The 18571-nt window shown below is 37.7% G+C and overlaps 1 protein-coding gene and 1 pseudogene across 13 annotated transcripts in view; one reads left to right on the forward strand and one right to left on the reverse strand.

The window, feature by feature from the left end:
• Nucleotides 1-18571, forward strand: part of DNAJB4 (DnaJ heat shock protein family (Hsp40) member B4) — a 53224-nt gene that overhangs the window by 22588 nt on the left and 12065 nt on the right. For 8 of the 13 annotated variants that reach the window (XM_014586871.2, XM_006146072.3, XM_014586873.2 and 5 more), the window contains 2 exons: nt 13817-13878; nt 15737-15978. The exons of 2 other annotated variants lie outside the window; for them this stretch is intronic. In XM_014586871.2, the coding sequence (XP_014442357.1) occupies nt 15768-15978 (211 nt within the window). In that variant the 5' untranslated portion in view covers nt 13817-13878; nt 15737-15767. Of the gene's footprint in view, nt 1-13816; nt 13879-15437; nt 15979-18571 lie in introns of those variants that run through there. 3 more of the 13 variants (XM_006146075.3, XM_027770875.1, XM_014586868.2) reach the window with 3 other exon arrangements.
• Nucleotides 1743-10216, reverse strand: LOC102493210 (zinc finger protein 277-like; annotated as a pseudogene).

The raw sequence follows: 18571 nt of genomic DNA on the forward strand, positions 1-18571 counted from the left end.
ATGTGGGAGTCCAGCAACATAGCCATTATGCTGCTAGTTCCTTTTTTTTTTTTTTTAAATAGTGCTTATCAGGAGCTTGTGTCAGTGCACCAACTGTGACCATGGAAAGAGGCTCAGGTGCCTGGGCTCTGGCCTGTGGCTCTGGGTTTCTTGTACGATAAAGATGTCAGCTCCATTAGTACAGGTCACTGTCCAGGCTGTGAGCAAAAGACGGCAACCCACCCTGGCTCCCCTCACGCTGACATCTTCAGCAATAAATGAGTTTTTTTTAAAAAGGACAACTTTATTTATTTATTTACTGATTTTTAAATTGACCAGACAGGGACAGAGGGAGAGGGAGAAGAAGAGGGAAAGTGAGAAAGCAAGCCTCCTGGTTCAGGACTTGAACCATAGTGTGTCATGTAGGAGTCCACTGCCCTTAATTACCACGCCACCTGTTGGCCCCTAAAAGAATGTCTTAAAGATAAACATGAGCAACTAGGTGTGAAAATTGAACCAAGGCTGGTCCTGGACCTGGTGGCTTGAAAATAATGCTGGGTGGGGCCATCAGGTGGCATAGTGGTTAAGGCACTGGACTCCCACATGGCCAACCAAGGTTCAAGCCCCGGACCCAACAGCTTGAAAATGAGGCTGGGTTTGTGTGCGTACACGCCAAAAATCTTAGGAAGAAGATGGAGGAGAAGGGACTGTGACATGGCATGCCCCTTGGGGGATGATTTCTCATATTCCCTCTCACTGTCTCTCTCTCTCTCCTCTCTGGTGAACACAAATGCCCTATGGCAGAAATCTTTTTTTTTTTTAAAAAAAAGATGATTGGGAACTAGCAGTTAGCGTAATGGCTATGTCGCTGGACTCCCACGTAGTCAACCGCAGTTCACGTCCCGGACCTGGTGGCTTAAAACTCACGCCAGGCGCGTGTGCATGCGTGCCCAAGATCCCAAGAGGAGAATGGAGGAGAAGGAATTGCGGCGTGACCATCCACCCTGGGGGGGTGATTTCTCGCTTTCTGTCTTTATGTCTTTCTCTGTCTGTCTGGCAAGCGCACGCACCCTATAGCGAAAAACCTCTCAAAAAAAAAAAAAAGAAAATTATACTGGGTGTATGTGTGTGTGAATGCTCAAAATCCTGAGAAGAGAATGAAGGAAAGAGGTTGCAGCTTGAGCATTCCTCCTGGGGGGTGATTTCTCCCTTTCTCTCTTTATCTCTGTCTCTGGCGAGTGCCATGCACCCTATGACAAAAACCTGATGCAGAATAAATAAAGTCAAGAATACTATTTAAAAAATCATGTTTATAAATATTTTGAAATTTTATTTTTTTATGACTGGCATGTCCTCCCTGTAGATAATTACTGAGTTTAATGAAGTAACATTTAAGATAATTATGCAATAAAATACAGCCAAAATATCAAATCTTCATTTTTCTACTTAACTTTAAAATTTTTTTCTATTTATTTAATTTCTTTTGTTATTATTACTTTTAAATTTTATCAGAGAGAGAGAATGGGAAAGTGAGAAAGCAAGCCACCAGGTCCAGGACTCAAACTGTGGTCTGCTATGTGGGAAACCAGTGCGCTTAACCACCACACCACTTGCCGGCCCCTCTACTTTTTGAGAAGTTTATTTCCACAAAGATTAATCCATGGCAGATATTCAAATTTAAACTATTCATTGTTGTCTGTCTCATGATAGAAAAACAAAAATAATTGCTTCTGTGGCAGTTTCTTCTAGTTTTTCAAGTACTCTTACAGTAGCAACTGGTTCAAAATACTGCTGTTTCACAGCATACAGTTTAGATGTTTCTTCACTGATGGGAACATTTTCATTTTGCTTCTCAACTCTTAGGTCACGTTTACTCTTAGTGTACACAGATCAGTATTTTCCAGAGTTGGAAATAATACTCCAGCTGATCCCACTTCTTTCTTTCAAAAATGAGTGAAGTATATTTTGGTCCTTAAGTCTACTTTGGATTTGAACTTCACATGGCAGCCATAGCATGAACTTGGCTCTGGTGCACTTGCCCTCCGAGTGAAATTGACCAATTTCACTTGGTGAAGGAATTTATTTATTTATTGTTAAAGTTGTATTTATTTAACTCTATTTAGTCATTCATTTATTCTTAATTTGACCAGAGAGAGAGGAGGTGGGGGAGAGAGAAAGCAAGCCATCAGGTTCGGGACTTCAATCATCGTCGACCATATGGGACTGTCCAGCACCTTAACCCTGCCACCCACTGGTTCCACACTTGGTGAAGGAATTTAATCCAGGGGCCAGCAGGTGGCATGGTGGGTGAAGTGCTGGATTCCCATATTGTCCCGGCCCGCAGGACAGTCAAACAGGTTTCCTGAGGGAAGGAGTGAGAGAAGGGACGAATGGCGTACTGTCACAGCAGAGAGATGACGCAGTGTCTCTTCAGGGTTGTCTCTTTATTGTGGGCATCACAGAGATGACACAGTGTTCAGGGTCATCCAGATATGACGCGGCGCCACAGCTCAGGGTCATCCAGAGACGACACGGTATCACAGCTCTTCAGGGTCGTCTGGCAATTATGGGTCAGGGATCGTGGTTGGTTGAATGAAGGATAGTAAAAGTGGGTTATGATTGGTTGCTTTGTGGACCAATCATGAGGTGCCAGATATGCAAATTTGAGGGATTCTAAGCTCACCGATTTGCTATGGGCAGTGGCCAATCAGAGTATGGTTTTGAAGGTGAGGTTTTTAAAGGGGAGCCAATTGTGGCCTTTGTAATTGTTTGCTCTCTGAGCCTAAGATGGCAGTAGTAAAAGACTCATGAAAAATAGCCTCAGCAGACTCGCTGGTGCACAGCCTCCCACACCACATGGCTGATCACGGTTCAAGTCCCAGACCTGGTGGCTCACTTTCTCACTTTCCCTTTCTCTCTGTCTCTCTCTAGTGAGCACATGTGCCTATAGAAAACTTAAAAATACTAATACTAATAAATAAAATAAATACTTAAAAAAAAGAAATGTAATCCAAATTCTGACTTTATTTTGAAGAGATCAAATTTGTGTGTATGCTCTATGTGGACATACAATAACTCGATTGTTTCTGCTTTTTTATAAAATAGGCAGACAGCAGAGACGGAGTTCTTAATCACACCTGTAATCTTCCTGATAGTCTAGCAAATCCAGATCATCTTCCAATTGAATATCTTCCCATGCTTTTTCAAGTTCCAAATAATTTGTGCCATATAATCAGTCCTATTCTGTGTTCTTAGTATTGGTCCTACAATGCCTTTTCCTCATGTGATTTTTAAGTACATTTTTGTCCCTGAAGATTTCATAGTACTAGCACAAGTTATTTAGCTTTTCCTATAATGTACATAGAAACTCATTTCAGTGTACAGAGTTGTATGGCAATCCAATGGTCAAAGCGTATTTTCTGACCAGCTGCTTAAAAAGAACAAATTGATTTCTGAGAAATTCCTCATTGTAAAACATACAGATGCCATGAAAATTGGTGGTATTTCATTCTTATCGCTGCTGTTCTAGAATTTCCTTCAGTTTCTGTTTCTGAAGCTCTCCTTTAAGAATTTTTTTTTAATTGCCCATGGGTGTGTGTGTTCACCAGAGAGAGAGAAAGATAAACAGAGGTATGGTCAAGCTGCAGTCTTTTTCCAACACTTCTTCAGCCTATCAGGATTTTGAACTTAAACTTACATGTGCCCAGCATATCTTTCAAGTTGCTGGAGCTGGTACTTGAACTATGGTCAGCCATGTGGGATCTAGCTTTCTATGCATAGCACTTAACCACTATGCTACAGGGCTGGCCCATCTTTTCTAAAAGTCCTATCTTTTAGTAAAATGTCACATAATAAAAAATAAATGCCATGTTCTTCAAATGGAGATGTAGAATTGATTCTTATCAACATGCAAAAGACTATAGTGAACTCTTCAGTGAAACCTTTTTCCTCTAGTATAAAATGTGCCCTCTTAACTGACAACAACAGCTCCACTATGGCTCCCACAACCACTTCTTGGAGTTGGGCAACAGCCTTCTACATCTTGGGAGCACCCATGACTGAGCTCAAGACAGAAGTGAGGCATAAAAAAATTCTGAGAGGGGCTGGCAGGTGCATGGTGGTTAAGGGTGCTGGACTCCCACATGGACGACCATGGTTCGAGTCCCAGACCTAGTGGCTTCCTTTTTCACTTTCTTTTTCTTAATCTGTCTCTCTCTGGTCAAATTAAAATAAATAAACAGACAAACAAATAATAATATTCTTTTAAAAAGATCCTGAGAGAAGAATGAACGAGAAGGGATTGTATCGTGGCCATCCCCCCAAAGGAGTGATTTCTCGCTTTCTGTCTGTCTCTCTGGGTGGCACATGTGCCCTACAGCAAAAAATCTCTCCCCCCAAAAAAATAAATAAGTGAAGCATAACCATCTTTTAGTTTTTGTAGTATCCATCAAAACTATAAAATGAACATTCAAATGCTATTGACTACCTAATTCTGAATATAATGAGTCCAAACTACTGTAATTGTCTAAAGAAAGACACTTACAGGCTAATGGAATAAAGTATAATTTCTAGAACAATTTATTTATTTAAAAAAATATTTTATTTAGGGATCAGCTGCTGGTATGGTGGTTAAGTTACTGGACACTCCCATGTGGCTGACCACAGTTTAAGTCCCAGACCTGGTGGCTTGCTTGCCTTTTTTTTTTTTTTTTTAAGAATGATTTTAACTATTTGTTTATTTATTTTAATTTGAGAGGGAGAAAGAGAAAGTGAGAAAGCAAGCTGTCAGGTCCAGAATTCGAACCACAGTCAACCACATGGGAGTCCAGCATCCTTAACCACCACGTAACCTGCCAGCTGTAGCATCCTTAACCACCATGTCACCTGCCAGCTATTCCCCCCTTCTGGTGGCTTGCTATCTCAATTTCCCTCTCTCTCTCTTTTTGTGTCTCTCTCTGGTCAAATTAAAATAAATTAATGAATAAATAAAATTAAATAAATAATTATTTTAAAATTTATTTAAGTTTATTTATTATTTTTTAATTTGACCAGAGAAAGATAGAGAGAGAAATTGAGAGAGTAACCTTCCAGGTCCGGGACTTGAACCATGGTAGGCCACGTGGGAGTCCAGCGCCTTTAACTGCCATGCCACTTGCCTGCCCCAAACAACCTAATTTCATAAAGATGGGGTTCAAGAGTCTTAAAAGCATTTGCCTTGGAGCCAGCAGGTGGCGTATTAGTTATAGGCGCTGGACTCCCACATGGCCAACTGTGGTTCAAGTCCCAGACCTGGAGGCTTGCTTTGCCACTTTCCCTTTCTCTCTCTCTTATCTCTCTCTAGTCTAATTTAAATAAATAAATAAATAAATAAAGTTAAATAAAATAGTTCTTTAAAAAGTTCTAAAAGCATTTGCCTTAAAATTTACATTTTCTGGAGCTGACAGGAGGCATGGTGAATAAGGGCCCTGGACTCCTACATGACTGACTACAGTTTGAGTCCCAGATGTGGCAGCTTGCTTTCTTGCTTTCCCCCTCTCTCTCTCTCTTGCTCTGTCCCTCTATGGTAAAATTTAAATACATAAATGAATAAATTTCAATAAAAATCTTTTAAAAAGAAACTTTGAAAAATAAAAAAAAATTACATCTTCTGTCTTATAACCTAGGTGGAATAAGAACTGAATTTCTTTAGTTTCTCTATTTTTCTCCCTAAAGATTAAGTTGCATTTGTAACCATTACATAATTTATAGGTATTGTAACTATTATGTTCAAAATCTGATACCTTTTCACAGGAACAAGAGTTTAGACTCTTTGTGTATAACTTACGTAAAGTATTTGCTATACAGAAATAAATGGTAGTGATGGTTCTTGGTGCTTAAAGTATTTGTAGAGAAGTACAACATGTAGAGGTATGATATGGGACTTTATGGGACTTCAAAAAGTTCATGGAGAATGGAATTAAAGTACGAGCTTATTTTGGTGCAAAATGTTTTTGAAATCTATGCACAGTTTTTTCATAATATGCATTTCCCATGAACTCTCTGGACACCCCTGTATATTCTATGATTAGATGGCCAATACTTTGACTTTATATAATTATGTATGTATTATCTAAAAAGCAGGCTAATATTAGAACACACCCCACAGTACTCCTTAATTTTATGTTAATATTAAAATGTTTATTAAAGTATTGTTAAGAGTATAATAATTTACTATTAGATTTTAGTCATGGGAAATCTCTAGATTGGGTTAGCAAGTGATGTGGTGATTAAGGCACGAGATCCCACATGGCCCAAAGAGTGGTTTGATTATAGGATCCAGAAGCTTGAAAAAGACACCAAGTGCATGTGTGTGCATGTCCAAAAATCCTTAGTGGAGAATGGAGGAGAAGGGGTTGCAGTATGGTCATCCTCTCTGATGAAGGGAGGTGATTTCTCACTTTCTCTCTCTCTGTCTCTTTATGTCTCTGGCAAGTGCACATGCCCTAAAGCGGAAGAAGAAAAGAAAGAAGAAAAAGAAAGTCTCTGAAACAATCTTAACAATTTTATTATTATTGTAAGTTTGACCAGAGAAAGAAAGTAAGAGAGCAAGCTGCCAGGTCCTCGACTTCAACTGTGATCAACCATATGGGAGTCCAGCATCTTAATGACCACGCCACCTGCTAGCTCCTAATCTCTCCAAAATCTTACCACTTGAGTATCAAATGTATGTACACACACACACACACACACACACACACACACACATATATATATATATTACATATGAAAAAGCATATGGAAGTGTTTTACAAACTAAAGTATTATATAATGTTATTATGAAGTAAGCATAGAATGCTATATAATGTTATGAAGGATGTATAGAAAAAAATTTTTAACAATATGTGAGGCATAAAATTCAGAGGTAAAGGTATAAAAAGAGAATTTGTCACGGGGCATGATCTTGTAGGATGCTTGAGTCTATTGGGAGTGTAAGTCTAGTAGTTACTTTAATATTTTATGCCAAGTATGGGACCAGCAGTTAGCGTAATGGCTATGTCACTGGACTCCCACGTAGTTGACCGTGGTTCGCGTCCCGGACCCGTTGGCTTAAACTCACGCTGGGTGCGTGTGCATGCGTGCCCAAAATCCTGAGATGAGAATGGAGGAGAAGGGATTGTGGCGTGGCCATCCCCCCCCCTGGGGGGTGATTTCTCGCTATCTCTCTGTCTCTCTCTGTCTTTCTGGCGAGCACACGTGCCCTATAGCAAAAAATCTCTCAAAAAAAAAAAAAAAAAAAAAAAAAACCTTTATGCCAAGTAAAACTTCTTAGGTCAACATACCTCCAAGTGTTAGCAAAATAGTTTATATAGCTTAAAATAACGAAAATAGCATTTATGTCATAATACAAATTTTAGTGCTTTCACATGTGATCTCACTTGATTTTTTTTAAAGACTTTTTTATTTAATTTTATTTTTTTATTAGGATTGTTATTCAATTTGAGCATAGAGGGTCAGGGAGAGAAAGAGAGTGAATAAGCAAGCCACCAGGTCCAGGACTCGAACCATGCTTGACCATGTGGGAATCTAGTGTCTTTAACTACCATGCCACCTGCTAGCCCCTTGATTCTTTTTTTTTTTTTTTTTTTTTTTAATTTCTCAGAGTTTGTATATACTCACCAGAACAAGACAGGAGAGAGAAAGAGCATGCAGCACCCCCACCCACACCCCCATGGAGTATGTCACACTACATTCTCTTTTCATTCATATCATCCTGTCAGGATTTGGGGCACATATGTACATGTGTGTCACATAATTTTCAAGCCACTGAGGCTGGGATTCGAACTGTTGTAAGCCACATGGGATCCAGCTCTCTTAACCACTAGGCTATGGGTCCAGCACTCTCATTTGTTTCTTATTTTTATTTTTTTTTCCCATAGGATGTGTGCACTCACTGTACAGACACAGAAAGAAGGAAAGTAAGAAATTGTCTTCTGGGGGAGGGGGTTGACACACCATAATCCCCTCTCCACCATCCTCCCCGTGGGATTTTGGGCATGCATGTACACATAGCCAGTGTGATTTTCAGGCTACTGGTCTGGTACTTGAACCTCCCAGTCAGCCATATGAGATCAAGCGTCTTAACCATCATGTCACCTGCTGGCCCTCTCATGTGATTCTTTATTTTTTAATTATTTATTTAATTTTATTTATTCATTCAATTATTTTAATTTGACCAGAGAAAGAGACAGAAGAAGGAAAGTGAGAAAGTAAGCCACCAGGTCCAGGACTCGAACCGTGGTTGGCCATGTGGGAATGTCTAGCTCCTTAACCACTAGCCTACCTGCTGGCCTCCCTCTCATATGATTCTTAAAATAACCTTTGTGAGTTAGAAATTCAGAGAGGACACCAGCAGATGGCAAGGTGGTTACATCACTGGACTCCCTCACGGCTGACTGCGGTTCAAATCCTGGACCGGTGACTTGAAGATCACTGTGGACTACATGCCCAAGATCCTGGGAGGAGAATGCAGGAGGAAGAATTGCAGCATGGCCATTCTCCCCTGAGGGTTGGGGGGATGATTTCTCACTTTCCCTTTCACTGTCTCATTCTCTCCCCACCCCCACTGTGAGTGCATAGGCCCTAAGGCAAAAACTTATAAAAAAAAATTCAGAGAAACTAATTTAACTAAATTACTCACCTATTAGGTGGCAGACTAAGATTAGAAACCAAGCATTCAAATTGTTAGGTTTTATTTATCCTTTAGGTGTTTATAGGCCTTTTTTGCTAGTTCTCTAACAGAAATTGAAGACTAATGATAAATAATAGTTTGCCTGAGGTAACTTTCAGGTAATTCAGTATGACTGAGATATGTGAAGCATCAGAAGAAATTAAAGCTGGAAAGATCATGACTCGATGTATTTTTTAAGAATATAATCTTTTAATTTGGGATATAGCAAATGCTACATTTGTGAACTTTTAATGATTTAAAACTTTTTTTTTTTTTAGGTTTTTGCCATAGGGTGTGTGTCAACTTGTAGGAGAGAAACAGAATGGGAAAGAGAAATCTGTAGTCCCTTCTCCATTCTCTTAGGATTTGGGGCATGCATGTACATACACCCAGCGTGATTTTTTAGCTGCTGGTTTTGGGGCTCAAACCTTAGTCAGCCATGTGGGAGTCCAGCTCCTTAACTACTACACTACACTTGCTGACCCCCTGATTTTAAATTTTAAGAGTTAAGATGAATGAACAGCCAATATTAACTAGAATATTTGGAAAGAACCACTTGTGCTTAGTTGGACAGCTTTTTGTGTGTACATGAAGGGGGTATTACTTGTAAATAAGTTATTTTTAATATATATCGGATCATCAGAAAAGTCATGATATATTTTTCTGTGTAGGTGCACGTGCCCTAAGGCAGAAACCTTGAAAAAAAATAAATAAAACAAAACAGGGACTGGCAGTTAGCGTAATGGCTATGTCTCTGGACTCCCACGTAGTCGACTGCGGTTCGCGTCCCAGACCCAGTGGCTTAAAACTCACGCCGGGCGCGTGTGTGTGCATGTCCAAGATCCCGAGATGAGAATGGAGGAGAAGGGATTGTGGTGTGGCCATCCCCCCTGGGGGGTGATTTCTTGTTTTCTGTCTCTCTGTCTGTCTCTGTCTGGCAAGTGCACGTGCCCTAAAGCAAAAAAAAAAACAAACAAAAACAAACAAACAAAAACCTCTCTAAAACAAAACAAAAAATTGTTGTTATGTTTGGCTTTTGATTTTAATTTAAAGTAAAAAGTACTATGTCTGTTACTAACCCCCTCTAGTTTTTATTTTCTTTAAACTTTCTGCCACAAATATACTTAACCTTTAAAATCAAATAAGCAGTGGGTGCTGGCAGGTGGCATGGTGGTTAAGGTTGCTAAACTCCACATGTCCAGTCACAGTTCAAGTCCTGGATTTAGCAGCTTGCTTTCTCACTTTCCCTTTCTCTCTTTCTCTCTCTCTCCTCCTCTGTCCCTCTCTGGTCAAGTTAAATAAAGTAAATAAAATGACTCTTTAAAAAATCAAATAAGCAGGGATTTATGTGACTTCTTAATAATTTTTCATATATTACTATATAGTTTTTGTATTTTACTTTCAATAATACTAATTAAGTAACCTGATCATAACTCTTTTTTGCTCCATTTTCCCTAAAGACTGGCACTATTGTTCCCTTTACACATTCTTCCTATTTTTGTCTAGATAATTATTTACAGGGATGATCATTTCCGCAGCCACTAAGAAAATCTGCACATTCCTCACATAAACACTTGGATAATAAAAATTTATTTTTAGTTTTTTTTGGAAAAGGATTATTTTTTAACTTTCATTTATTATTCATTTACTTATTTTGATTTGGTCAGAGAGGGACAAAGAGAGAGACAGAGAGGAAGGGAGGGAAAGTGAGAAAGCAAGCTTCCAGGTCCGGGACTTGAACCTTGGTCGGCCATGTGGGAGTCCAGTGCCCTTAGCTGCCACGCTACCTGCTAGCCCCTTATTTTAGTTTTTTTAAAGAATGATTTTATTGAGGGACTGGAAGGTGGGGTGATGGTTAAGGTACTGGACTCCCCCCCACATGGCCATCTACTGTTCAAGTCTCGGACCTGGTGGCTTTTCTTTCTCTCTCCTACTCTCGTCAAATTAAAAAATAATAACAAATAAAAATACATATTTTTTTATAAAAAATTATTTTATTGGGACCAGCAGATGGCGGAGAGGTTATGTTGCTGGACTCCCACATGACCCACCATGGTTAGAGTCCCAGTCCTGGAAACTTGAAACTCACACCAGGCGCATGTGTGTGCATGTCCAAAATCCCAGAAGGAGAATGGAAGAGAAAGGATTGTGGTGTGACAGTCCCCCCAGAGTGGGGGTGATTTCTTGCTCTCACTCTCTGTCTCTCTAGCGAGTACATATGCCTTATAGCAAAAATCTCTAAAAAAAATTTTAATTGATTTGGTGGCATAGTGGTTGAGGCTTCAGACACCCAAATGACCAACCGCAGTTCAAGTCTTTGTCCTGGCAGCTTGCTTTTTCACTGTCTCTCTGTGTTTCTGCCTATCTCTGGTGAGTCCATGTGCACAGTGGCAAATTAAAGAAATAGTAATGATAAATAAAATTAAAATAATTTTAAAAAGAATTATTTCATTTAATTTCAATTAAAGAATTATTTTATTTCATTCATCATCTTTTTTTTATTTGACCAGAGAGAGAGAGTGAAAGGGAAAGTGAGAAAGCAAGCTGCCAGGTCTGGGACTTGAACCACGGTCGATCATGTGGGAGTCCAACACCTCAACCACCACGTCACCTGCTGGCCCCTATTATTATTATTTAAAATTTTGACCAGAGAGAGAGAAAGAGGGAAAGTGAGAGAGCGGGCTGCCAGGTCCAGGACTCAAACCATGGTCAGCCATGTGGGAATTTAACACCTTAACCACCACGCCACATGCTAGCCTGGAGTGAGAAAAATTTAATGTACAGTGAATATGTAATGGATTTTCAACCCTAAGTGTAGAGTAGAGGATTTTTCAGTCTGAAAAAATAAATAGAAAAGTGAAACATCACCTAAGTAATGTGTATTTTAAAAGTTTATTCATGTAGCTTTTCCATGAGCAAGAGAGAGAGACAACACCCTAAAAGGGTGCTGACGTTGCAGTCCAACCCCATATTCTGCTGGCCCAGGTTATGGGCAAGTACATAGCTGAGTATTCAAGGAAATCTCTAGACAAACCCCAAATCTTCCCATGTGGATCAGCCTTGTAGAGCTTAGTATCTGCATTTTACCTCTGTGTCACAGTAGTACTATATACTTAAAAAAAATTTTTTTTAACTTTCTTTTACTTAATTATTTATTTTAATTTGACCAGAAAGGGACAGAGAGAGAGAGAGAGTGAGAAAGCAAACCACCAGGTCTCTACACTACCTGCCGGTCACAGTACTGTGTACTTTTAATAATGATCAGATTGATCCATTACATGATTGTATCTATTTGCAATAAGAATATTTGTATAGGGGACCAGTAGATGGTGTGGTGGTTAAGGTGCTGGACTCTCCCACATGGCCAATGGTGATTCGAGTCTTGGACCTGATGGCTTGCTTTCTCACTTTCCATCTCTCTCTATCTGTCTTTCTCTCTGGTCAAATTAAAATAAATAAATGAATAAATACAAAATTAAATATAAATAATTCTTAAAAGAAAAAAAAATTGTATAGGGACCAGGAAGTGGTTAAGGGTGCTGGAGTCTCACATGGGCAACTGTGGTTAGAGTCCTGGACCTGGCAGCTTGCTTTCTCACTTTCCCTCTCTCCCTCTCTGGTCAAATTAAAATAAATTAAATAAATAAAGTTACATAGAATAATTCTTTTTTAAAAAAACTCATATTTAGTGGTTATTAATAATTTGCCAAATATTTGAGTCATTTATAAAACTTTACAAAGCTGCAAGTGTGTAAATATATGCTCATTTTACCAAAGCTTAGTCAGACTAGACTGGTTTGTTACTTAAAGTCCTAAATCAAAATTATATTTCCTTTCTTATTAAGCTGAAATATTAAAGTTGAGGTGAATTCTCGCTTTCAACTTTACTACTGATTTTTTTTGGGGTTTATGTGAATTTTTTTTTCTTCAGAGATTTTTGTAGGGCACATTCACTTGCTGGAAAGACAGAGAGACAGAAAGGAAGAAATTATACCCCAGAGGGGATGGCCACGTTACATTTCCTTCTCCGTTCTCCTCTTGGGATCTTGGACCTGCACACACAAGTGTCTGCACTCACACTCACAGTGTCAGTTTTAATTACTGGGTCCAGGACTTTAACCATGGTTGGCTATGTGGAAGTCCAGCGACAACCATTACACCATCTGCTGGTCCCATATGTATGGTATTTTGAATGTGAAATATCTTTTTACCCTTCCCAAGTCTAAAGAGCCACATTTTAGTTCCATTTGTTAGCACATAATGCATTTTTCACAAAAACGAAAGACCTAGACTTTGGGTTCTAAATCATTTAATATCCAAGTCCTGGCAATTTTTTTTTTTAAATAATTTTAAAACAATTTTTAAAATTTATCATTTATTTCAGTTTGACCAGAGGGAAAGTGAGAAAGCAAGCCAACAGGTCTGGGACTTGAACCGTGGGTGGCTATGCGGGAGTGTCCAGCATCTTAACCACCATGCTACCTGCTGACCCTAAGTCTTGGTAATATTTTTAACTTTCTGATAATGATTGAATCAGTTAAGTATCTGGAGTTTTTTCCTTTCACTGTTACTTACCTAAACTATTTCAGGGTTTTCATGCATAGCAATGTAATTGTTCCTTTGGTAATAAAGGAACTCTTAGAGCCAGCAAGTGGCATGGTGGTTTAGGTGCTAGACCCCCACGTGGTCAACCATGGTTCAAGTCCCAGACCTGGTAGGTTGCTTTCTCACCTTCTCTCTCTCTCTCTCTGGTCAAAGTAAAGAATAATAATGATAATAAAAAATAAATAAAATAAATCATTCTTTTTTTTTAGAAAAGAACTCTTTTGGGGGACCAGCATATGGCATAGTAGTTGGACTCTCACATGGCTGACTGTGGTTTGAGTTTTGGACCTGGCAGCTTGAAACACACGCTGGGCACGAGTGTGTTAGTGCCCCAAATCCTGAGAGCAGAATGGAGAAGAACAAATTGGGGCATGGCCATCCCCCTGGGAGGGGATTTCCCCCTTTCTGTCTCTCTGGTGAGACATGCCCTATAGCAAAAATCTCTCTTTAAAAAAAAAAAAAGGAACTCTTTTGGGAATTAATTCTGTAATAGGTGAATTTTATTATGTTTTTGTTCAACTCTAGATGCCGATCCTTGCACCGGATTCCAACTTGGTGATATGCTTTTTAAAAGTAGGAGTCTTAAGGTGACTGGACATTAGCTTGTTTCCATAAGTTTTTTGGGTTTGAAAGTATCTTTTGACTTGAATATTCTTTGGTGGGGCTCAAAAACTGTTAGCTGACAAACTGTAACCTGTAAGTAAGTTAGAGAGATAAAATAAATTTCTAACACCAAGATGTTTTTAAAGTAGAGAGTTTTGAGAAATAGGAAATCATAGCTGTCAAATGTACAAAGATGAACATTCAGAAAAAAATTGCTGAATCATCATTGCTTGGCATATAAGTAGGTGTTCTCATTTCTTTAAAGGTTAACACATGAATATCACCTTTCCATTATATTCTAAACATATATGTACATTTTTTTCTCACAGAATTTTTTTCAAGGGTACAGACCCTTAAGGTAGCTAAATGTAAAACTATGGCCTTTTTTGGGCATTTTCTTATTAATCTATCTTTCCAATATTGTATTTGAAATGGAAGCAGTTTTGGAAAGATGAGAAAACCATTTAGGAAATAGAAGATGACTTACATACATTGCAAATATGCCTCATAAAAATATAAAATATGTTATATGTAAAATAAACAGGCATCAAAAGGGTATATAAATATTATGTTCTAAATTTTGTTAATAAAAAACAGAACTACAACAAATAACAGTAAATATTAATAGTAAAAAGATTTTAGGGAAATACACATTTAGCAGGATTTACCTAAAATAATATGACAGGGAACATTTTTTATTCTTTTTTTTCCCCCTGTTTTCCAAAATCTTTGACAATGAATATGTATTTATAGTTAGGAGCAATGTGTCTTTAAAAGGAAAACTGTCTCTCATATTATTGCTTCTTAAATAGTGTGTCTGTATTTTAAGTTGATCCAGTTAAGGTCTTATAAGGGAACAAGAATATATAGTATTTGTAACCTGATGCTTCTCTCAGCTTTCTTGCAGCACACAAATCTTTAAATGGTAACCATAAAAATGGGGTCTTACTCTGTTTTAGTTGAACTAACTAAATTCATGTCTTAAGCTATCACATATAAATATTGGTTTTCTGGAACTGTTAACTCTTGAATACTAAAATAAAGAACAACTAGTTAAAATTATTAAAGTCTTATTTGAGTCCTTTTCTGTTTAAAATACTGCTTTTTAACTTTTTGGTAGGTTTTTTACAATTTGAAATTGGTATGTTGGCTTCCTGGCATTTCTGGTCAATAGACCCCAGGAATTTTGAAAATGACCCCAGTAATTTCAGATTATTTGAAAATTTTAATTTAAGCAATTCATATTTAGTATTATATGTTTTATGGTTGAATGACTTGAGATTAAAATCAAAATACATAAAATAAACTCAAGGGTATTTTTATTTGTATAATAACTAACTTCATTTAACATAGGATGCTTATTGGCTATAATTATTTTTGTAGCATTCTCACCTAGAATGGAATAAATAAATACATAGTCACAACATTCTTTCTGGAAATACTGGTTTATGAATCCACTTGCCTTCTTAAATAGGAAATAAAAATGGTAGAACCAGAAGGAATATGAATGGTTAATCGTGGAGGAGGAGAAAACATAGCTCAGTACTTTGACTAGAGGCAGCTGGGAAAGTGACGTCCTGTAGCATTTGGTGTTCTAGAAAGTACAGAGACACGTAGTGAAAATGGGAGGATCTAGAAGGAGGCTGTCTCCTGTGTAGAGTATATTTATCTGTAAGTGAGCTGCTGGGGAAGGAATTAAATACAGAAACGCTGTCTGCTTGCTGCCTTGACACGGCTAGCTGAATTGCTGATTTCCTTTAACTTTTAAAATACCCAGCTTGGTTTATTTTTCTTAGAATCATTATATTGCTAAGACTGGGGACGCTGTTTTCTTTTACAAAGGGAAATCTAAGTTCATTTCAAGGCATTCGAAATGGGGAAAGACTATTATGGCATTTTGGGAATTGAAAAAGGAGCTTCAGAGGAGGATATTAAAAAGGCTTACCGAAAACAAGCCCTCAAATTTCATCCGGACAAGAACAAATCTCCTCAGGCAGAGGAAAAATTTAAAGAGGTCGCAGAAGCTTACGAAGTATTGAGTGATCCTAAAAAGAGAGAAATATATGATCAGTTTGGGGAAGAAGGTAAGTATTTCGTGTATATCTGCCTCTTCAGCTCTTTCTCTTTATTTTGCTTTCTCTCAGTAGTCCAGTTATCATTACCTTGAATTCTCAGATCTATCAAAAGTAGAAAGATAAATAATAAATAAAACAAGATTTCATTCTTGATCATGTGGATGAGTATTTATATAGCTATGAATGAAATATCATTGTTAACATTTTTTAGTTTTAGCATTGTGTATTATATTTCACCATTAGGCTTACTGTGTTAACACTGTGTATTTTTAAAGAAACCTTAAATTCCCATACGCATTAATGAATTGTGTCAAAAGTCTTATGCAACCTGTTTTGTTTTTTAATGAATTTTCTGCCGGAACCTTTAGAGTCTTCGGTCTTAAAATCTTAAGATTGGCCACTCAAATTCTGGGTAGTTTTATTTTTTATTCACGAAAAGAAAAAAGTTCTTTTTCTTTTTTTATGATATAGCAGGGCTAGTTTAGACTGAATAAGACAGAGTTGTCCTCCCAGAAGCAGAAGGCGCAGGCATTTAGCGTCTAGTTGTTTTTGGCACTCCGCCTGGAGAGGAAAGAATTTTCCTGATGTCATAAAATACCAGAACAAGTTTTTAGCTTAATTGTAAACAGTAATTGTGTGCCAAGAAAGTAAGATCTTAGAAATAGAATTTTTGACCTAAAATGGCCACCCAGTTAGAACAATTATTGATTTGCTTTTAAGGTAACATTATTTCTTTTGAAATTTTACTATCCAGGTATAGAAGAAAGCATGACGACTTCCCTTTCCTCTCTGCCATACTTTTTTTTTCTTGTACTGAGAGCTCAGGAACTAGTGAACACTGTAAATGGGGTAATTTAAGATGATCCTTTTATTCTGGATTTTAAATCAGGCTTGTTCATCTCCATATAAATGTAGCTTTAAAGTAAAACTTTTAGATTGCTAATTAAGAACCACAACAAAAACTTGAATTCCTTACAGGTTCTGAGACTTTCAACTTTCAAAATGAGAACTAAGTTATTTTATTATTAGTTTTTCTACCAAAATAGGTCTTTTTAAGTCACTGGAGCTATGAAAACTTTTTTGTCACTCCCTTGCTTTCTTTATTTCATTTAATGTCAGATTTTTGTAATTAGAAATGTATGCTTAAAATACAGTCAAACAGTGACTGCTTATTTTAAATTAAATGCAGACAAGCAGAGTGATTGCTTGTACAGGGTGTTTTCCTTGTTTTGTTTTGTCTGTGAGTTGCCAAAAATTGAAGCTTTAAGTTGATTTTGGTGGGGTGGGAGCTTCAGTGTCAGATTTTTTTTTTAAGAATGATTTCAAATTTTATTTTATTCATTGTCATTATTTTATTTTATTTTTTTGAGTTGACCAGAAAGAGACAGAGAAGGAAAGTGAGAAAGCAAGCTGCCTGATCCGGGACTTGAACCGTGATCAGCCATGTGAGAGTCCAATCACCTTAACTACCCTGCCACCTGCCGGCCCCAGTGTTAGGTTCTTAAAAAATAAATATTGATAAAAGCAGATAGTTTCCTGTAGCCATACTACTCAAAATACTCTGATTTGGTTCCTCTCCAAAGCTAAGCAGGATCCTGAGATGGTACCAATAATATCTTTCTAAAGAAATTATTTTGTTATTTTATAAACAAAGCTACAAAAAGAGTACAATTACAAGTTCCCATGAAAAAGCAGACATCTACTGCTTTAAATCTAAGATATTTGTCCACATCTTACTGATAACTCAGGTTTGTCTATGCCTAAACCATAGGACTTAGGTTTATTTTGGATATTTATTTGTCTTCAGAATTTTCAAGTCACCAAATGATAAATTTTTCTTGGGTTAACATTACCTTTTAATAGTTTCTGTTGAATTTTTTTTTTCAGTTTGAGTTTTACTGGTCATTACCAGTGTGTGAATTAAAAAAACAAACAAACAAACAAACTAAATCAGGATCATGTATGTACCCTGTATCTTCATTTTGTTTTATTTATTTATTTATTTTTTTGGAGAGGTTTTCGCTATAGGGCATGTGCGCTCGCCAGACAGAGAGAGACAGAGAGACAGAAAGCGAGAAACCACCCCCCGGGGGGATGGTCACTCCGCAATCCCTTCTCCTCCATTCTCCTCTCGGGATCTTGGGCATGCACGCACAAGTGCCGGGACAGGGGATCTTGGGCATGCACGCACAAGTGCTGGGATGCGAAGGGACGCGAACCGTAGTTGACTACGTGGGAGTCCAGCAACATAGCCATTACGCTAACTGCTGGTTCCCAATTTTGTTTTATTCTTGACTCAGATAATTGATATAAATGATAAGAGGAAGGGTAAGAAAAGATAAATTTTTTAAAGCTTAGAATATATTATTTAGAAATATTCTGTAATTACAGGTTATTTGAAAGTACAGTTGAATAAAAGTTATTAGAATTATTTTTTTAGAATTTTTTCTATGGAGCCAGCAGGTGGTGTGGTGGTTAAGGGCACTGGACTCCCACATGGCTGATTGTGGTTCGAGTCCCAGTCTAGGTGGCTTGCTTTCTCACTTTCTCTTTCTCTGTGCCCCTCTCTGACCAATTACAGTAAATAAATAAATAAATAAAT

The sequence above is a fragment of the Tupaia chinensis genome, unplaced genomic scaffold (genome assembly GCF_000334495.1).
Source record: "Tupaia chinensis unplaced genomic scaffold, TupChi_1.0 Scaffold000164_1, whole genome shotgun sequence".
In the NCBI taxonomy this organism is placed as follows: Eukaryota; Metazoa; Chordata; class Mammalia; order Scandentia; family Tupaiidae; genus Tupaia; species Tupaia belangeri.